Source organism: Doryrhamphus excisus, linkage group LG22, assembly GCF_037039965.1.
Source record: "Doryrhamphus excisus strain RoL-2023G ecotype Guam linkage group LG22, RoL_Dexc_Guam_v1.1, whole genome shotgun sequence".
In the NCBI taxonomy this organism is placed as follows: domain Eukaryota; kingdom Metazoa; phylum Chordata; class Actinopteri; order Syngnathiformes; family Syngnathidae; genus Doryrhamphus; species Doryrhamphus excisus.
The window spans coordinates 1,173,730-1,195,341 of record NC_136378.1 but is presented as its reverse complement, the minus strand read 5'-3'; the positions used below and the strand labels follow the sequence as shown (position 1 = coordinate 1,195,341).

The 21,612-nt window shown below is 43.4% G+C and overlaps 2 protein-coding genes and 1 long non-coding RNA gene across 4 annotated transcripts; 2 read left to right on the top strand and 1 right to left on the bottom strand.

Moving 5' to 3' along the window:
• Nucleotides 1–406: 406 nt before the first annotated feature.
• On the bottom strand, nt 407–14,714 carry LOC144894608 (uncharacterized). The gene is made up of 6 exons (XR_013625243.1): nt 14,431–14,714; nt 13,135–13,186; nt 12,920–13,052; nt 3,018–3,098; nt 2,569–2,863; nt 407–589 (listed from the first exon to the last, which is right to left on the bottom strand). It is a non-coding gene; the product is annotated as an uncharacterized LOC144894608 (long non-coding RNA).
• On the top strand, nt 2,409–11,325 carry LOC131110281 (equilibrative nucleobase transporter 1-like). Of its 2 annotated transcripts, XM_078788032.1 has the most exons (13): nt 2,409–2,520; nt 2,584–2,834; nt 2,948–3,077; nt 4,401–4,447; nt 4,524–4,600; nt 6,070–6,162; nt 6,238–6,377; nt 6,480–6,580; nt 7,117–7,260; nt 7,380–7,487; nt 8,572–8,758; nt 9,761–9,884; nt 9,956–11,324. In XM_078788032.1, exons 2-13 carry the CDS (start codon nt 2,648–2,650, stop codon nt 10,064–10,066), a joined length of 1,449 nt encoding a protein of 482 aa, XP_078644158.1. In that variant the 5' UTR covers nt 2,409–2,520; nt 2,584–2,647; the 3' UTR covers nt 10,067–11,324. The 2 variants fall into 2 exon arrangements, with proteins under 2 accessions (XP_078644158.1, XP_057919214.2); XM_058063231.2 differs by having other exon boundaries at nt 6,070–6,377; nt 9,956–11,325.
• rtn4rl2b (reticulon 4 receptor-like 2b) lies at nt 14,180–19,881 on the top strand. The gene is made up of 4 exons (XM_058063233.2): nt 14,180–14,730; nt 15,797–16,023; nt 16,101–16,334; nt 17,280–19,881. Exons 1-4 carry the CDS (start codon nt 14,676–14,678, stop codon nt 18,147–18,149), a joined length of 1,386 nt encoding a protein of 461 aa, XP_057919216.2. The 5' UTR covers nt 14,180–14,675; the 3' UTR covers nt 18,150–19,881.
• Nucleotides 19,882–21,612: the final 1,731 nt, after the last annotated feature.

Here is a 21,612-nt window from a genome sequence, read left to right as displayed (position 1 = left end):
ATCTGGTATTAACTTCTGACTTAGCTCATCAAAATCGGTAGTATTATGGTTAGGCCTAAAATGTTCTTGAGCCCTCCTAAATAATTTGATATTTTTTATTGATTTATATATATATATATATATATATATATTTTTTTTTTTTTATTGATTTTTTTTTTTACAAAAAAAACCTTGGACAAATTTTATATAATAGGGCAAAAGCAGGCTAATAAGCAAGCCAATAAGCAGGCTAATACTAGCCTACTACTACTTCTACTAGTAGTAGTAATAATCAGAAGAAGAATAATGATGATAGTAATAATAATAGGCTAATTAATAATATAATAATTATTATTATATCATTGGGGACTGTCCACTGGATAGAATGGTTTCAGAGCTAGTTTTTTTTGAATGTGTACTACATTCATTCATATTATGCGCATCTCCGGGGGGCTTATTGAATGATATTTTCAGAATGTGGCGGGCCAATAAAAAACAAGATTGTCTTGTTGTTTACCTTGAACCACGAAGCTGCTGATGGATGATAACCCCAAGCACACGTTGAATCCGTTCCCAATTCGTGTTGCCGTCGCAGGTCGGGTATGTTCACCTGTGACCAGATAACAAACTATCTCCATTGGTGGACATGGACGCAATATGCATTCACTCCAAAGTTCACAGCACATGGTCCCACGTGAGAGAGATGAAGATCACACGAGAAGTTCATAATCTTATCAGCCCTAAATTGCTCAATTTGAAAAATATTCCTCCAAAATCCGAACCGTGTGAAGTGACGTGATATGATGTCCGCGGTGTAGCGGTGGAAAATGTAACAATCACCATAGAACTGCGTGCGATTCCGACTGCAACATAGGTCAGAGTGTTATGCAAAGTAACGGAGCTAATGATAGCCGTTTGGCAAAGTTGATCTACTCATGTTAGCCACATATGAACACAAAAGGTGTCCATGTTTATGTAACATAAAGTATAGTATAGGAGTATAAGTCGCAGGAACAGCCAACCTATGAAAAAAAATGCAACTTATAGTTCGGAAAATACAGTAAAATCAACTTGGAAGTCAACCATTGTCGCCACACAAGGAATTCCAACATTCAAGTTATGACATCAAACACCTTTTTTTGTCCACCTCAGACCGGAATAGGCTGCGTTATGGCTTACACAACACACACACCTCTCTTAGGTCACATGTTATCATTTTCGACAGCATCATTAAAAAAAACAGGAAGTCATGATTGGGAAAGACAATCCCGTGTTCATCTCTTTTTAGCTGTTTTGACTCAATGCCATCACATTGGATCATAAGCTGTCCCCAAAGTTGCTGCGGTTAGCACTTTCCATGCTTTGGGGTTCCTGTGTTGCAGAACCGAACACGGCATTCCGATGCCCAGAACACCAACCTCACACAATTGTTCAAAGATATCAGAATTGGACCTATTTGTGCCAATAATCTGATGCAGATTTTGGCTGTGTTGATGGAAATGATATCATCAAGATACGCAGCTCCACACTGTAAAAAATGACTCAACTTAAAAAATTTGTAATCTCGCTGACTTAAAATTTTGATTAAATCTAGCAAATTATTTCAGGTCATTTAAGTTTCTCCAACTTAAACGATCAAGTCCAAGTGACTTATCGCTTTGTTTTGGGAACTTTCTTTATTAGGTCAAATAAACATAATATTTTTGTTGTATCAACAATAGAACTCAAGTCATCTCAACTCACTTTTGATTTAGTCTAACTAATTACCTCAAGTAAATTCAACTCACAATTAAATTGAAATTAATTGAAGTAATTTGTTAACCTGATTTACGTTGTTGATACAACCAAAATATTTGGTTATTTGACCTAAAAATGAAGTTCCCACAACAAATCAATAAGTCACATGAACTTGGTCTTTTAGGTTGGAGAAACTTAGTTGTGTGTTGAAATGATGTCCAATTATGTCTAATTTGGACTAGGACATGGATGACTATATGACATCTATGAACGTCCAATCAGGTTTAAGAACAATACATTTCAGGTCAATCCTGAATGCAACGCCAACAAAGTCTGGTCACTAGACTCCAAACGCATTCATTGTTGAAATAGCGTTACATATTCTTAATATGGCCTGTAAGGACTTGAACATTCCCGCCTCCGACTTCATGACCCCGTCTTGTCTTGACTTGTGACGAAGTTGGCAGTTCCAGAACGCCGACGTTCTCCCAGCTCTACCAATTATTGTAAACATCAGTGATGCGACTACAATCATCAATGTTTTCCTTTTCTTTGAGGAACGGGATCTTTTTTCCGGCTGAAGCAGTTCTTGCTTTGTTAGCATTTGTGTTTTTTTCCATTTTCCACTCACCATGTGGAGATGGACTTCCCTTTGCACCATGAATGAGGAAAAGGAGGAGAGAGAGAGCGAGAGGGAGAGAGAGAGTCAAAGAGGAAGGAGGAGTTGGCCGACTTAAAAGGAAGCGTGTGAGTCAGGAGCACAGAGATGTGAGCAACACCAAGGTGGAAACGTGAGCATCAAAGGTGAGCTTTACTTCCATGACTTGGTAGCTCCAAACAAGAATGACTAACCTGACGGGCCTCAAGCTGCGGCAGCGAGGAGGCCACGTGTGAAGACGGCGTGCCCGCAGGAGCCAGAGAAGCCGGGACCATGGTGGACTGTCTGAAACCGTCGTGGGTGCGACGAGGCCTCACCTTCATCACGGGCCTGGTGGAGTGTCTGTGTTTTGCAGGAATCATATTTGGGTGGGCTTCGCTCGTTTTCGTGCTCAAGAGCGAGGGCTACTTCGGCGCACTGTGCGTCAACGCCACAGCGACCAATGGCTCGCAGGTCTTAGGTTGGTTTGCTCCACCGGAACCTTCAATTCTGGTTGAACGATGAGAAGAAAGGTGCAACACCAACGTTAGCTCACAACTTCTAAACATCTTCCTGTGCGTTTGTTTGTGTCAGATTGCAGCGGACAGGATGAACAGTTCTCTCTGGTCTTCACCATCGCATCCTTCATGAATAACTTCCTCACCCTCGCCAGTGGCTTCATCTTCGACCACTTGGGCACCTCCGTGGCTCGCTTCCTGGGAATGTGAGTATGACGTGACAGAACCTGTAGAACGGAGAGTAAAGTCACTAGAGGTGGGCTACCAACAACAGTGTGCAACAATGTGGCCCCCCCAGCGATAAAATGAATAGAACAGCTTGGAGATGTTGGTTATGACCTCCAACTGTCCAACAAAGCACAGCGACACCATGTTGTTGTTCTTTGGAATTGGTCTATGGGTTGTCTAGGACCGTTCTCATACTCCGCAGTCACCTCTCTGATATTTTCCCTGGTCCTAACCACGACTGTGTTGGTGGTTTCCCATTTCCTCGTGATGTTCCTCACAGTGAAAATGGAGATCTGAAATCCCTGAGATTGCTTTCTGCAGCCTACCAGTGAACCAAGACACTAGGACAATCTTCAGGTCACGTGACAGCTGCTAGCGGACTCCATGTTGGCCATCTTCACAGGAGGTTCGGAGATGGAAAAACAAGCGTCCATCTTCAATAAGGTTGATTAGATGATTGGAGGAACCTGTCTGTGAACTTCAAGGCTTATTGAGCTCACTAAACCGGTGATCCATAGACCGAATGACTGAAGTCAACAAAACGGGGTGCCCAAGTTGATATTACTGTATATTATGGGATATGAAAAAGGGTGGCTAAACATGCACCCCTACTGTGTTGCCCGTGCTACATCACATGGTGGCGCTATGATGTGAAGAACATCCACTTTTCTAAACATCCACTGTACTTTAGCATGTTTTGTCAAATCACATGAAACTTGGCAGACCCCTTCGAGGGTTGGGGGGGGGGGGGGGTGCTGGATAGCACAGGTCTGTCAAATATGAGCGAAAACAAATCTTTGCACCAGTATACCCTTTAAGGGTGGAGTCCATCAGCGTGGAAAAGTAAAGTAAAAGTAGCAAAGTAGCGAGGAAGGCCAGAGACGTTTTCATAAGGGGATGCTAATCTCCTCATGCAGCAAGAACCCGAACTGGAATCTAGAAGGTTTTACAAAGTTAACAAAAAGAGGGGAATATTTGGCTATACTGCTCCGACTATTACGCAATATAAACACAAACATCCCAGCACAGAATTTTCCCAAACAACCAAAACAAACCATCCATATGTTTCCACTAAAAGAGGGCGGAGGACAATCCAAGCCAAGGAATGCGAATAGCTGGCTTGATGAGGTGCAGGGATCTAGTTGGGGTTAGGGTGGGACGGAGGGGGGAAGAAATTCAAGTCAAACAAAAGACCCCAATGGGGGGTCCAGGCATGGTATGCAAAAACAATATTTGGACAAGGTTGAACTGTTCATAATGTGACACGGACAATGACCGTCTGTTCCGTTTGTTTGCATCAGAGGCGTTCACACCATGGGGACCTTGATGGTGGCCTTCTCCAGCTCAGGTAAACACACGACATTTGGAACACATATTAGACATATTTACCGTAGATGCTCGTTAACGCTCTTCCTTCCCAACAGCTCTACCCGGCCTGCTGTTCCCAGCAATGTCCTTCATAGCCGTGGGTGGGATCATGCTGCTCATGACCAACATGCAGGTTATTACCCACATCTCCTCTCCCTGTACATTATCAGGTCTTATCAGTCAAGGGATGATTACAGCACAAGCGTGCAGCAGTATAACCATATCAGATGGACGCCATCACAAATAATGCTCTGATAAAACAATACTTTTTATTTTTCTACACAAAATAAGATGAAAAATAAATCAAGAATAAAGAAAATCAATCAATCAGTAATAAATAAATAAATATATTAATAATAATAAAATGGCAAATAATAAAAACTTAAGAAAGCACATATAGTTGGTGGGTAGACAAATGATTTTTTTCATATTAAAATGAACAAAGCATTATTAGAGCCCTGTAGACATGACAAAACACGACTATAGTCACATTTATACTCTTTTTATTTACAACATATTGCGCAACTGCAGCGTCTGGAGACACATGCTAACTCGCAAACTAGAGAGCTAGCCACCTAAACGGTAGCCTTCAAGTTATTTCCTTTAAACTTAAATAGCCAAAAACGTACCACTTCCACACGTATAGGGAGGATAACTATTAACAGTTATTTAACCTTTAATCAAACGTAATAATTTTTTCTGGGTACATGATACCATACAGCATCCATATCAAACTTGCACATTAAACTTTCATATCAAGGCGGGGGCCTCAAACTGGTGGCCCGCGGGCCGCATGTTTGAGACCCCTGTAATAGACTATTTCATGGAACAAATACTAGAATCCTGACTGCGGCGTCCTGGCCAAGACCTGCTCTACACGGTACAATATTCACCATCAATAAGTAGGACACATAAGTAGGAAGAAGTGAAAAACAGCCACGCTGCCCAAGCTCATTGATTTCATGCTGCTTTCAAATAGATTAGATTCCCCCTCAAGTGAACATCGTTCTTGTTTTTTAGCAGTAAGCGTTATTAAAGTTACACCTGCTAAGCTGCAACACTAACGTGATGCCAAACAAAAGATGTTTGTTGACTTTAGGTGAACCATCAGCTGTTCTTACAAAAAGCCCCTGTGGGCATACATCAATAATCATGAGGGTGTGTCCCGAATCCCGATCATGTATTTGTTCATTGAAAATGAAGCAGATGTACCAGTAAATCCAGTTTATTTATAAACAATATCTTTTTGTTTAATAATACTGCTAAGATTGTTTCCTCAGCGCAGTGCTTCTCTATTATTTTCTCTCCTGATGCCATTCCGGGGACAGAAATGTTGTTGCCCCCCAAAAATGGATTGAAATACTATTGAGAAGCTAATATGTCCTGTGCAGACTGAACCGGAAACAGAGACCAGCAAAATGGAACAAAATAGAGATCAGTGAAGCCTTCAAGCGCATCCAATAGTCACACTGCATGTACAACAAAGTAGTACAACAAATTCATACACGTTGGCAGGTCCGTCCTCACCCCAGTTCATTTCAGGAATGTACCATGTTATGTACGGTCACCGTTTCTAATCTATTCACCCGCTCCTCCATGAAGGTGGGTAATCTTTTCGGCGCCCAGCGTTCCACCGTCATCACGCTTTACAACGGGGCCTTTGACTCTTCCTCAGCGCTCTTCTTAATCATCAAGGTGAGTCTGGAACAGTCGGGAGTTCTCAATCATCCGTCTTTGACTTCTAATGATGATCTTCCTGTTGTCATGCAGTTGCTGTACGAGTCTGGGACTTGTTTCCACACCGCTTTCTTCTTCCTGTCTGCCTGCAGCGTCCTTCACGTGCTCAGGACCATCTTCCTGTTCCCCAGGAAATTTATACCGTACCCGCTGCCTGATGACTACACATACGGGTATGAAATCTCAAGCACTTGTGGTGCCTTATAAGCAACAATGCTGTCGGAAGCCAACCATGGCGTGCTGAATAAACGGTGTATTGTGACCTTTGACCTCAGGCTATCCTGCAGCAAGCTAAGGCCCTCCAAAGAGTCAAATGTGAGTTTTGAGGCACCGGCAGAGGAAGAGCAAATGTCAAGCCATGCACCTGTAGAACAAGGTGTGTGAAACCTCAGGGTCGGCCTCGCATCTCCATCCATGCATTCCATTTCATATGTAGGAAGCGGCATTTAGGTTCCATTTCGAACTTCATATAGTAACATATGATGCGGGTCAAACAAGGCTAATTCATGTGCTAGCAAGTCAGTTGGCAGTTTCAGTTCAAGGAGTTTTGCCCATCTCTTCTGTGCATTGTAAAGATATAAAAACAGCTAAAAAAAGAGGCAGCTAAGGAATGCACGTAATGATAAACACTTATTCCGCCGACAAAGCCTGCTATTACAACACCTCCACAAAGCTCAAATAAAATTTTATATTTTTCTATTCATGCTGTAGCATGTAGTAGCAAGCAAATTCATAACAGCATGTCATACTTACAGTATTTCCCTGTACTACTAACTAGTTGAAGCTGAATCAACACTGCCTCAAAACAATATGGCGATATTATGTTCATACTATTTGTCGGGCAGATGTAGTATCTGAAATAATGATGTCCAAATCTCTGTATTACCCCCCCACCCCCACCCCCCATCCCAGAGAAAAGCTTCCGTGAGTGCATTCTGTCCAAACTATACTTGTGGCATGTACTTTGGTTGGCCGTGATCCAGCTGAGACATTATCTGTTCATCGGCACCCTGAACCCCACGCTGGAGAAGCTCAGTGATGGAGAGCCCTCACTCGGTATGAACACACCACACCCTGTCCCGACTAAATGGTATCATCCGCCCGTTTTGCATGGGACAATACTGCCTCCACTCACTTCATGAAATTGAAACATAAAAACGGTTTTGTGTTTGCAGTGAGCCAGTACCTCAACGCCTTTGCTTTCACCCAACTGTGTGGGGTGCTGTGTGCGCCGTGGAATGGCCTCATCATGGACAGACACAAGCACAAACCCCGGGTGGAAGGTAAGCAGACACAAGCACATCAAGGGTAGTACACACACTGTAGGTATACTGTATGTACTGTATGTGTCACTAGTGCATAGAAATTAAAAATTAACTGATGATAACGGCAGCAGGAGGATAAACCGAAGGCCGATTTCGACCAAAGGGCGATTCCCCCGTCTTTCAGTATTGTAGAAGGTGGTTACTTCCATGAGAAGTACAGGAAATTGCATCAAAGCCAAAAAGGTATATTCTGTCAAAACAGGCAGAGTATACCGAGTACTACTTACAACATGGGTGGGCAAACTTTTTGACTCGCGGGCCGGATGTGGCCCCCGGGCTGTAGTTTGCCCACCTCTGATTTCAACAAAACAATGGCAGGAGACAGCATGCACTGTGTACAGCAGGGGTCTCAAAGACACGTCCCGTGGGCAAAATGTGGCCCGGAGGACACTAGTTTGAGGCCCCCGCCTTGATATGAAAGTTTAATGTTAGTTTGATATGGATGCTGTATGGTATCATGTACCCAGAAAAAATTATTACGTTTGATTCATGTTCATGTTAAAGGTTAAATAACTGTTAATAGTTATCCTCCCTATCCGTGTGGAAGTGGTAAGTTTTTGGCTATTTAAGTTTAAAGGAAATAACTCAAAGGCTACCGTTTAGGTCGCTAGCTCTCTAGTTTGCGAGTTAGCATGTGTCTCAAGACCCTGCAGTTGCGCAATATGTTGTAAATAAAAAGAGTATAAATGTGACTATAGTCGTGTTTTGTCATGTCTACAGGGCTCTAATAATGCTTTGTTCATTTTAATCTGAAAAAATAATTTGTCTACCCACCAACTATATGTGGTTTCTTAAGTTTTTATTATTTGCCCTTTTATTATTATTATATTTATTTATTTATTAGTGATTGATTGATTTTCTTTATTCTTGATTTGTTTATTTATTTTTCATCTTATTTTGTGTAGAAAAATAAAAAGTAAGATATTTGAGAACAGTGGAATGTTTTAGCAGAGCTTTTCTTGTAGAAAATTGGAACCAAAGCAAAGTTTTTTTAAATTTTTTTGTTTTTAATAAAAGGGTAAATTGGTTTTTGTCTGAGCAGGAATGAGCGAGCAGGAAGCAGATCTGAATTCCACGGTTCTATCTCTCTTCCTGACGTCGGCCATGGCGTTGGTGTTCTCCCTTTGTGCCGCCGTGCCGCTCTTGTCGCTTCAGTATTTCACCTTCATTGTGCAAGTACTCAATCGCTCCTTCCTGTACGGTGGAAACGCAGCGTTCCTCAGTGTGGCGTGAGTCAACCATACCATTTCATTTCTATTTTTACTAGCAATACTATCTCCTCTCGGTCCCATCTGTCTGTACCAGAGCTTTTCAAAGTGTGATTAAGGGCTATATGACTTGACTTGACTTGACTGACTTGACTTGCCTTGATTTTGACCTGCCTTTGACTTGGACCTGACTTTGACTTGGCTTTGACATGACTTGAGTTTGACCTGAGTTTGACTTGGCTTGATTTTGACCTGCCTTTGACTTGGACCTGGCATTGATTTGACATTGACTTGACTTTGACATGACTTGAGTTTGACCTGACTTTGACTTGACTTGATTTTGACTTGAGTTTGACTTGCGTTTGACCTGACTTTGACTTTGACTTGAGTTTGACTTGGACCTGACTTTGACCTGACTTGATTTTGACTTGGCTTTGACTTGGACCTGACTTTGACTTGACTTTGACCTGACTTGAGTTTGACCTGTCTTTGACTTGACTTGATTTTGACTTGGACCTGACTTTGACTTGGACCTGACTTTGACATGACTTTGACTTGGCAGAGTGAGGCTCCCTTGTGAGAGTATAATACGCTTTCCCTACTGGAAAAATGGATGTTCTGGAGCATATGGGCCGTGGGCCTTTCTGCTTAACCCAGACTGTGTCGCTTACCATAGAAGTAAAAATGTCATTTTGTATTTTTACATAACTAATAGGGGTGTCATGTAACATAGGAAATAGTACAATGAAAGAAATATGACTGGACTAAATTTATATACTATATGTATATGTATATATATTAATAAAGTTCCATGAGATAGATTATGCAATATTCCCTTTGTCAGTCTGTAAAGTTGCAATTTGTACTCTGTCAAACGTTTGCAGCGTTTCCTGAAATGCTGCCTTTTCAACTGTTTGTGCCCTACCAAGACACTCATCCTGCTCTTGACTGAATACTCTGTTGATCTACCTGCTTAATAATCACCATACTGTTGACATGATGCCCCCTTTGTTTTTTCTGTAGTTTCCCATCACGTCACTTTGGCAAGCTGTACGGCCTCGTCATGGCTGTTTCCGCAATCGCCTCCCTACTGCAGTACGCCTGCTTCGCCTTTGTTAAGACCTTCCTGCACGGAGATCCTTTCTATGTGAGTACCAGACCACCTGATGATATTCAAACCGCAATCATCTCCGCTCATCTCTGATAAATGCCCTGCAGGTGAACGTGGCTCTGGCGGTGCTCGTGCTGCTGGCCTTCATCCACCCTCTGTCTGTCTTCCTGCACTGTCGAAGGCTCGCGTCTGAGCGAGCGAAGAACCGACTTAAGTAGCCGTCCAATGATGACCAATGACAACATACTCTGTCAGCGGTGATGCTGACACACACACTGTTACATTAGTACTGGTGATGCTTACTATTATATATAAGTGTGCATGTCCAGTACTTGTGCTATTTTTATACTACTTATCCAATGCAGGGCTATACACACATCTTTTACAAGGGAAACATCAACAATGCAAGGCAAAGCAATTAGGAAGCGTATTATGCGTCTCCAATGTTAGCACAGATGTTCTTGTATCGCTGAGTCATGTTTGTCTTTATGAAAAAGTATTATGGACAGCGAGTGGCCACAAAATGTCCACTCAAAGCGTGAGTGCTTTTGTACAGGCGATACCACGGGAACAAAGATCCTGTTCACACGCTGGCAAGACTTGTTGCCGGTGCAGCGTCGGCATCCACACATCGACTGCTGCACCTTCAACACAGCAATTCAATGTCAACTGGGACGACTCAGCTCTGCCACCTAGTGGTCAGGTGAGGAATGTGGACGGTGGCAAGTCTGCATCAAGAGCTGAAATGAATTTTGTATTACTTTGTTGAAAAAAAAACAAACGAATGTATTTTGATGACATTTAAAGGACTGTAAGGGGAAAAATGATTGCAAATGTTTTTACATTTTATTATTAACGATATTGAACTGTATATATGAAATTCACTTATCACAATGGGGGCTAGAATCAATTAACTAAGATAAATGAGGAATTTAGGTTTCAGGTTATTATTCAGGTTTTATGAAGATACACTCTGACAGTCTGAGCCAAAATAAGTCAAAGATAACCGCCAACTCCCACAACAAAGCCCCCCTGCCGTGCCACTCCTCCCAGTCTGTCACATTAAGCATGCGAGTGTTGATGTGTCGGCCATGCTGCCAACACGTGCATGTCGATCACCATGAATGCAGCCGTGTATACGGAGACGCCTGCATATGCTGACGGATGCCAGAAATAGAAAAGCCAACCGCAACCTAGAAACGCCATCCTCATGCGGTGGTCGCCATCTGTTTACGTTTGCAACCTAAACCCACAACCTAAATCCTCTATGAAACCGAATGAAACGCCGGCAAACGTATGTTGGCGTCACTTTCCACCATCTATTTGTCATCATTTGGCACGCTTGCTTTTCTCACACATCTTTGGAAGAATGAAGTTAAATGGGATATTAGGTGTGATGTGATGTGACGCTGTGGGATGGATGAAGTAGGTTACGATAGGCGCTAAAAAATAAAGTTCACCGACAGTAAAAGTAAATATCAAATGATTAAGTGGGAAGACTGGTTGGGCCTTGCTATGCCATGCTCGCCCACATTTCATCTGATTCATCGAACAGTCCAACAATATGGGTGCGGATCCCGGGAACTGGGGTTGAGAACACGTTTCAATTGCGGGCCATGTTTACGGTACGCAGCTATGGCAGCACTTCCGAAGATGGGGTGGAACTAAACCAGTATCTCATAAAACCGAGTCTTCTCAAAGGACAAAAGTGCAGAAATTAAACTTAGATATACTTTGGAGTAGTCAGTGTACAGTGTGTATAACAGTCAAAGTACACAAGTGAGTTTGTCCCAAACACAGTGGGGTGCTTGTTGACATGGCCTGAGTAGAACTGCTGTGACCGGTACTAGGTGGGTGGCACAGACATACAGGAAGTATGGAGTCATTTAAATACAGCACCTCCATTCAGCGTGACCTGCATTATTTGCAGAACGTTCTACAGTCCTGATGCACCGTACATCGTGCGGCAGAAGCACGCAGAAGGCCTTCAGCTTCAGCTGCGTGCATCTTTGCATGTGTGCGAGATGGTTCCAGCCAGATACGGTGACACATTTACAGCAGCGGGACAGATCCCATGAACATGCTGTGCCTACACCAGTTCAAATGCCAGCGTGGCCGTGATTCACAGCAGACGATGTGAGAAGATGTATCATAAATGGATGATGATACACAATGTTGTATCGTCATTACGCACACATGCATTGAACACACAACACCCTCCTCCTGCACCCCCACGGAGTCTGGAAGCCAAAGAATATGTGTAGAAATCTCGAAGTATAGCTGCTAATGTAAGTGTAGTGCTACGTAGGTACAGTATGTGTCCTCCAATCAGCTAGATCTTTGACTTGCATGTGCTGCACTTGCAAACCGGACTTTGAGGACTTTGTTTCCATACATACTTGACGCTATCTGTTCACCCCGGCTTCTAAACATATTAATGGGACTCTGAAGGTAGGTGGTCGTTCCTCATCGTACAGCAGATGGCATCATAACGCTGCTTCTTTAAACACTTTAGCTACTTTAGCGCTATACAGTGGCGTCATCAGGCCTATTTTAGGGAGGCTTCAGCCCCTGCAAAATGTTCTCAAGCCCCCTTAAATAATTTGATATTTATTATTATTATTTATTTTTTTTTACAAAAAAAAAATCGGACAAATTTCATATAATAGGGCAAAAACAAGCTAATACTAGAAGAATAATAATGATGATAGTATTATTTTTTGGATTTTTAAAAAAATGTCTACTACATTCATTCATATCCTGTGCATCTCCAGGTGGATAAGCCCAACCCCCCCCCCTCCTCAGAACCGAGTGACGCCCCTCACGCTATATTTAGCAAGCATTCAGGCCCCTTTAGATGTTCTTATTAGATGCCATTGGAGACTCTTGAAAGCACATTTGCACCCCCCCCCCCACACACACACACAAACACACCCTCCATCGCAGCATCCATAAAAAACAAATACACAATAATGCCTTTTCAGCCCCCCCCCCCAGCCCTGCAGCCCCACACCCCAAATAGACTGCAGTCCTGCGGGGGAAACATTGGGAACACATGATGTGACACTGACCTTGACCCATCTGGTGGTGGTGGGGGGGGGCAATTAGTGAGTAATACCCGGAGTTGACTCCCACATCCAGTCTGTATGCCCCTTGCACCTCTTCCAGAAAGCTGCCAGACAAATATGACGAAGAAGATGGACGCTAACAAACAATAACAATAACAATAAAAACAAGGGTACAATTGTACAATTCAATGAATGGATGCACATCGTGTGTTTCACACCTTTGGTCTGCAACCGTGTTCCATCGCTCTGCTCCACGGCTGAATATGAAGGCTGTAAAGAACATGAATGGCTCATATGGTAAATAGCATTTTTGAATATTCATAGTGCCCACTTTAGGCTTTATTATTATGAATAAAAATGTGTAGCAGCACCATCTGGGGTTTCCTCCCATGGCCACCTGCTATTTGTATATGGAGCCAAATAGGTTACTTTCCAACATGGCTGACATCAAATGAGACATTTTGATTGTGAAGCTAAATTCGTTTCATTGTCATCATCTGAAAAGACGACGTAATCAACTTCTCCCCGCACAAACATACAAAAAGTTTGGCTCATTAGCATGGAAGCGACGAGCAGATCAGTCATATATTTTTCCACTTCATTATGAAGATATAAAAACAGATAAAAAAAGAGAATGGGGCTTCTGAATAACCTCTAAGACCACGACCTACAGTGACGTTGTTATTATTAATATTGTTTCACCAAAGAACTATAAGAACTAAGTTACTGGTGTAGTGACACCTTGCCACGCCAGCTCCAAAACACACTTGCTAATAGCACGCCCGCACTCAATGCCACGGGCCACTAGCCAAAGGTAACGCCACATATTGGAGTTGCCACCACTGCTGTTTGGATTTTTGAGTTTGGAAAAGTTTACGCTATGTGTAGCCGTTCGCTTCTATGTTGGAAGGAAGTGTTTAAAATGACCAAAATACTGCAAGTATTACATGTTATGGTGAATGTGCCTGTTCCTACATACTCACAGCATGGATATAAACCATAAAACCTTGTTGGAGGTGTTTTAATAGCAGGCTTTGTGGCAAATAGGTGTGTCCCATTATGTGCTTATCTGTTTTTATATCTTTAGAACTCACATTGTGACTTTAATCTCACATAGAGATTGTGGAAGTGGAATTGAAAACAAATAGGTGAATGTGCCCCGTGAATTCTGCTTGGCAACAGATGGCAGCTGACACGTGACAGCACCCGGAAGTATTGCTATCAGAAATAGCTAGCTATATAGCTATATATAGCTATATAGCTAATAGCTAGCTAGCGATTTTTAAAAATTAATTGTGAAATTGTTACATGAATGAAAGAGACAAGTTGTTGTCTGGGTTGTTTACTACGTTGATGAAAAAGACATTGGCCATCAAACTTTGTTTCAAAAAGCCCAAAAGAGGAGCGTAGTTTTCCTGTATACTTCCTACGTCAGTCTGTTTCGATGTAAAGACGCCACCGCCATTATTGGTGTTGTATTGTTAGGTAATGTAAAGACCCCGCCGGTCCAATACCTTTCTTGGCCCTTCCTCCGGCGCCTGTCATCCCTCCTCCCAGGCTGACGTATGCGAGGATCTTCGCTACCTACGCATGTGGGCGACAAGCGGCCGCAAGTATAAACAGCTTGCGGGACTCCCCGGTTCCACTCCCCTGGAGGCAAGGCTCGGAGACTCGGTCCCCAGAGCTGAAGGTCAGCAGATAGCAGCAAGCAGGCAAACCCTCGCCGCGCAGGCTAACTCGCTTTCGGCTTTGGCTCGCGATGGAGACTCGTCGGACTTTGAGGAGCTCCAGGAGAATATGCCACAACTTCAAAAGTGAGTTTACATCTACTGCACTGTTTTTATTTCCAAGTGCTAGAAGAAAACCAACAAATGCACTTTTTCATGTTGATGATCAAATTGCTAACCCAAATTTGTTTGTTTATCCACATTAAAGAATGTTGTATGTATAATAGTAGGATCTTATTGTGCAGCTTTTCTATACCACCTGCCCACATTATGGTCATGGGTGAGCTGGAGCCTATCCCAGCTGACTTGGACTCAATCATATAGGCAAACCACCCTACATGGATGTGGGAAGAAGCTGGAGTAAGACAGAAAAAAGAAATGTTCCATTAATGCTCATTAAACGTCGCTGTACCTTTCTTCAAATATATCCAACCCACACTGGAAGCTAGTTGGAAGGCTGATGGTTTGATACCGTGATACCGTGATGCTGTGCAGTAAATAAAGACTAACCAAGATTTCAGATCGGTATCTTATTCCACTTGCAATCCCCGTCTCGTGTTCTCCTGAACGTCCCACGCAGATAACACTCCGACTTGTTGAGAGGTCAGGAGGTGAGCCGCTGGAAAATCTTGCGTACGGCGCATGAATGGGAAGTTCATTATCATTTCATGCGTCTACTTTTACCGCCGTGGTCCTTTTCTGTGTGTGTGTGTGCCGTCATCTGAGCCGTGCCAAAGAACCCGGGGGCTAACTGAGAAGGAGGGAAACTGATCCGGGTCCGGTTACTGCTGTTTATGTGTGCCTTCTGCTTTGCAAGCTTCGAAATGGGAAGTATTAATTTTCCATAACGTTCCTATTGTAACGGCAATGCGGAAGCTTTTATTTCAAGTTGTTGTGATTTTTTTTTTTCATTTCTTAGTTTTACTCTGCACTGCTGATCATGTGGAGTTATGTAACCGTGACACAGTAGCCAGAGCACCCCGTGTTAAGTGATCAGGTACATATGAATGCTTGAATGATTTGTGCCATGTAATCAGGTAAATTATGCACCAGGCTTGGGAAACGAGCCCACACAAAGAAGCCACAGCAGAAGGATCTAAAAGGATGAGGCCAAGAGTTGAAACGGACACCTCTTCATGTGCGTCTTTCTCAGGCGGACTGTCGCTGTGGCTGATCCTGTGGCTGCTGGTAGCGAAGCCCAGCAGTGTGGCACCATGCCCCAGGCTTTGTGTGTGTTACCCTACACCCATGACGGTCAGCTGTCAGTCCCAGAACCTCACCATCGTACCGGCCGGCGTGCCCTACGACTCGCAGCGTGTCTTTCTGCAGAACAATCGCATCACAGAGCTCCGTGCCGACTCCTTTGGCTTCGAGACGCAGGTAAAAGTTGACATGTGACTTTTTCACTGCTTGTGTTTGGAGGATCTACTCACACGTCTTGGTCTGGCCTTCTCCAGGTGCTTTGGCTCTATGGTAATAACATCACATGGATTGAGGCCGGGGCCTTCAGTAACCTAAGGGTTCTGGAGGAGCTGGACTTGGGTGATAACCCCTCACTTCGGCGCCTTGAAGGTGGAGCATTCAGGGGTTTGGAGAAGCTGCAGAGCTTGCACATGCACCGTTGCAAGTTGGCCATGCTACCCCACGACCTCTTCCACAAGCTGTACAGTTTGCAGTTTCTCTACTTGCAGGTGAAGACAATCCCTGAGCATGGACGCTGGGATATTTGGCTTTAACGTCTAAGCCGGGGGAGGCAAACGTTTTGATTTGTGGGCCGTGTTGAGCTAACATAACTGTCCGGGGGGCCAGAATATATATTTAACACACACACTATTTTACGCTTATAATTCTAACAGTCCACCTTGAATTATTTATCTAATTTTATCTGTAAAAGTGTCACACTATTAGCGATATGTTTCATGTCCGTTTTTCAGGACCACTTTAAAAATCAGACCACATTCATTCATTTATTTTCTACCGCTTTTGCTCACGAGGGTCGCGGGGGGTGCTGGAGCCTATCCCAGCTGTCTTTGGGCGAGAGGCGGGGTCACCAGCCAATCACAGGGCACATATAGTAGACAAACAACCGACTTGCAAGTCATGTTGCTAGTTTGTATGTTAAAAGTCGAAAAAAGCAACTGGCGGGCCGGATTGAAACACTTAGTGGGCCGTATGTGGCCCCCGGGCCGCAGTTTGCCCACGCCTGGTCTAAGCTTTTGACTGTGCGTGTCCAAATGTTCAGTGTTCAGTACTTGGTGCACAACTTGTGGTTCTCTAACAAGGTGATGAACGGCAATGATGATGAACAGGTGTGATCCATAATGGGACCAGTATAATTCCTGGTTCAACTGGTATTGAAACGCTCTATATATTCTATATTTTTTTGTGTGGACATTTTTGAGAATCAACCTCTGACGGGCGCTGCAACGTCCGGTTCCTGTTGTCATTTTGATTAGCTAGCTAACACGGAAGGATGTTTACAAAAAGCTTGATTAAGAACACAGTTTATTAATAACATGACAATAAGTAAAAATCCAAACAATACTTATTGTTTATGAAACAACGTGACTTTGGGAAGACCAGGTTAGAATCCATATTTCCTGACACTGTCTTTTGCTATTTTGCTATTTTCCCAGGACAATCAGCTCCATATCCTGCAGGATGACCTGTTCTCAGATCTGGTCAACCTCACCCACCTGTTTCTCCACGGCAACCGCATCCGGACCCTGTCTGAGAATGTGTTTCGAGGCCTGGTCAACCTGGACCGACTGCTCCTCCACGACAATCGAATCAGGCAGGTGAACCGCCGCGCTTTCCGCGATCTCGGCCGCCTGACGATCCTTTACCTGTTCAACAACTCGTTGGCTGAGCTGCCTGGACAGGCCATGAAGGACACCCAGGGCATTCAGTTCCTCCGCCTCAATGGCAACCCCTGGTCCTGCGGTTGCGAGGCCCGCCCCCTGTGGGAGTGGTTCCGCACGTCTCGCATCTCGTCCTCCGAGCTGCTGTGCTTGTCGCCGTCCCAGCGCCGTGGGCAAGATCTCAGATTCCTCCGGGAGCTGGACTTTGCCCTTTGCCCCTTGCCTGACCCCGGCTCTCTGGCCGGTACCACCACGACCACCTTCAGCACCAAGACCCGCTGGTGGTTCTCCAAGCATAAGCCCGCCTCTTCCTCCAAAGCCTTGTACCAGAAGAACACGGAGTCGGTGAAGGCCTTCCCTTTTACAGGAGGAAAGTCGCAGTATTTTCCCAAAAGTCCTTTCGATTCTCCGAAGTATGAACTATCAGAAGCCGAGGTGGCGCTCCCAAAGCTCGACGCGGAGGAGTACTGGACCAACTACGGCAACGAAGATGCCTCCATCCGCTGCTTTGATCCCGAGTGCCCCCCGGGCTATGAAAATCCAGAGTTCTCATCCTCACGCTCTTCTTTGACAACCGTTCCAGTCCTCCTCCACCCTCTCCACTTCTTCATCGTCACATTCTTCCTCCATTTCCTTTTTGGTTGAATCCACCTTTCCTTCAACTTCCTTTTCTTCTCTCATTCCTCCCTTCTCCTCCTTTCCGCTCAAAATAAAACCACGGGATCTCCATCCCTTCTAGTCACCTCCTGGAGTTGCAGGTGGGGAGGAAGACGCACGGCAGTCAGGCAGGATCTGCGTCCAAAGCAGAGTGGAGGTGATGGAAAGGCGGCATCTTCTGCTTATTAGCAGAGCGTCTCAGAGACCCAGAAGGTCCTGAGTGAGGCTGGTGAGCTTGTTGTCGTTTTGCTTTTATGTCGAAGCAAACTATGCAGATGTTATCTTCATTCATTCTTTTTGTGGAAGTTCTAAATAACCTGTACCACTGCTAGTATTAGCATCGCCCGTGTACACCATGTAGACCAGGGGTCCCAAACTCAATTTACCTGGGGGCCACTGGAGCTAGGGTCTGGGCAAGGCTGGGCCGCATCAGGTTTTCCAAAAAAAAAACAACACATTTATTAAAAACAGAAAAATATACAAACTTTTTCAGTGCTTTGGTTCCGATTTTCTACAATAAAAGCTCTGATAAAACATTCCACTGTTCTCAAATATCTTCATTTTTATTTTTCTGCACAAAATAAGATGAAAAATAAATAAACAAATCAAGAATAAAGAAAATCAATCAATCAGTAATAAATAAATATAATAATAATAAAAACTTAAGAAACCACATATAGTTGGTGGGTAGACAAATTATTCTTTCAGATTAAAATGAACAAAGCATTATTAGAGCCCTGTAGACATGACAAAACACGACTATAGTCACATTTATACTCTTTTTATTTACAACATATTGCGCAACTGCAGGGTCTTGAGACACATGCTAACTCGCAAACTAGAGAGCTAGCGACCTAAACGGTAGCCTTCGAGTTATTTCCTTTAAACTTAAAAAGCCAAAAACTTACCACTTCCACACGGATAGGGAGGATAACTACAGTTATTTAACCTTTAACATGAACATGAATCAAACGTAATAATTTTTTCTGGGTACATGATACCATACAGCATCCATATCAAACTTGCGCGGGCAAGCACTAACATTAAACTTTCATATCAAGGCGGGGGCCTCAAACTAGTGTCCTGCGGGCCACATTTGGCCCGCGGGCCGCATGTTTGAGACCCCTGGTCAAAGGTGTCTTGGTTAGGCAGAGATGTGAGTACGAGGCGAGTCAAAGGGGATCCGACATGAGCTCTGATTGGTTGATTTCATGGTGGATCTCAGGGCTGGAATTCAATCATGTATGTTTTCCTACGGAGACGTCATTGGGAGATGTTAGATGCTCGCAGAAGAAAGAGGGTGGAGGCGTTTGCAGCCAAGAGAGATTTTTTTTCTGGCTGCTGATTCCAAGTTGTGTGTGTGTGTGTGTGTGTGTGTGTGTGTGTGTGTGTGGTCCCAGCGATGCCATCCCAGCTGCCCACACTGGTACATGCTACTTGCATCACACCACACATGTCACTCATGTCTCATGAGCATCTACTGTATGATAAACTCATTATTGACATGTCTCTGTCTTGTTGCTTATACAGTATGAAATATAGTTTATAGTTATGTTACTTCCCATAGCAGTTGGAAAAGAGTATAATACTTTCTTAAATGAATGTCTTATATAGATAATTAGTTATTAAAAAAGTCTCCTCGTTGGGGTTTTCTGTAATTAGAGCGTATATTTTAAGTGTGTACGCAGTGTTAGCTGCAGTCACCACTGCTGTATTCTGTGTTTTCTTACGAATAAATGGTTTTGTTTTTAAAAATAAAGAAATAATAAAACATACGTGAGTGGGAGTTTCTATTGTTCCACTGCCTAAATCTTTTCCTCGGAGCCCATTAAGGCCGGAGTTAGTCATCTGGTACATCAGGAAATCAGGGCCCCATTAAAAAAGTGTGGCCACCACATTTCTAAGACCTGACCGACCCATTAAAAGCTATTTTTACTATTTGACTGCAAGATGGATGAGTTCAATCTCTTATCTTTCTGCTGTGGCTGCGCCGCCATGTTTTGTGGTTTGTCAACTCGGTGGCAAACCCTGATGCTGCTCTGCTATCGGCGCTATAATGGCGGCCTGAGAGATACGGAGTGTGCTACTGGAACTGGCTGACGGGTTGCTTTTATTGCCATCATGACTAATTGCCAGGCGCCGACGGGAGTGGCTCGTCATTCCACCTGGAAGACCGACAAGAAACATGACAACACGCTTACGCAAACTGCAGAATATACACGTGTGGAAAATAAATCATCAAACAAAATAAATATAAATATTAGTCAACACTGAACACAATATGCATATTTTGAATGAAACTTTATTATTAAGTGAGAAAATAATGCAAAGCTACATAACCCTGTTTGAAAAGGTGGTTGGGCCACTGCAACCAAGCCTTTGCAGAATTGTTGCCATTCAGCCACACTGGAGATCTTTCCAGCATCAAGCGCCTCTTTAAGGTCAGGCCACAGCATCTCGTTAGGATTCAGCTCAGGACTTGGACTAGGCCTCTCCAACGTCACCAAACAGATCCAAAGTCATACCTTGGAGATAATAAGTCCAAATGATACAATAAAAAGTACTAATAAGGTGACAGGAAGTCCTAATTATGAGACTAAAAGTACTAATTATGAGACAAACGTTGGAATTACGAGATAAAATATCCCAATTAGGACATAAAAAATCCTTATCATGAGCTAAAGAGTCATATTTATGAGACAAAAGTTGGAATTATGAGAAAAAAATTAGGAGACAGGAAATCCTAATTAGATTAAAAATTGTAATTATAAGATACAAAAGTGGAAATTATGACAGTTTGTCACATGGTATTCAGCACGGGCAGTTTGTATCTCATAATATCAACTTTTTATCTCATTATTATGACTTTCTATCTCTTAATATCGGCTTTTTTCTCATAATGATGACTTTCTAGCTCCTAATTCCAATTATTTATTCCAAAATGATGACTTTCTTATGTCATCATTTGTACATAATATCTATATTTGTCTTCTTCCAGTGGCCGTCCATCTTGGGTGAGATGTGTGGGTGTCATGGATGTGAGACTTTGTAAAGGTCAGCAGTCCAAAGCGTGACCTCGCATCACACGGTGTCCAGATGGGAGGACATGGAGACGTTTGTGGGCGGAGCTCTGGTGTGATTGTGTGGAGAGAAAGTGACATGAGGCTGATGTGATAACTTGTGGCGTTCACACACCCCCTCAACACAATCCGTACCGTGACATTCATATGTTACATAGCATGATCCACACTCGTGTGCTGTCACCGCTCACCGGATGAGGACACGCGCCAATGTCTTCCAAATATGATGATTTATTATTATACTGTATATCATCTGTGAAGTCAGCTGGGATAGGCTCCAGCGTAGCCATGCAACCCTAGTTAGGCTAAGCGGCATAGACGATAGATGGATTATGTCATATTATTATTATTTCTCTCCAGAATACTGTGAA

Bases quoted from the DNA above. Each gene is read 5' to 3' on its own strand.
- rtn4rl2b (XM_058063233.2), top strand. From the start codon at position 14,676: ATGGAGACTCGTCGGACTTTGAGGAGCTCCAGGAGAATATGCCACAAC. The intron at 14,731-15,796 runs GTGAGTTTACAT...CGTCTTTCTCAG, and splicing joins AATATGCCACAACTTCAAAA to GCGGACTGTCGCTGTGGCTG. The intron at 16,024-16,100 runs GTAAAAGTTGAC...GGCCTTCTCCAG, and splicing joins CCTTTGGCTTCGAGACGCAG to GTGCTTTGGCTCTATGGTAA.
- LOC131110281 (XM_058063231.2), top strand. From the start codon at position 2,648: ATGGTGGACTGTCTGAAACCGTCGTGGGTGCGACGAGGCCTCACCTTC. The intron at 4,601-6,069 runs GTTATTACCCAC...TCCTCCATGAAG, and splicing joins TGCTCATGACCAACATGCAG to GTGGGTAATCTTTTCGGCGC. The intron at 7,488-8,571 runs GTAAGCAGACAC...TTGTCTGAGCAG, and splicing joins GCACAAACCCCGGGTGGAAG to GAATGAGCGAGCAGGAAGCA.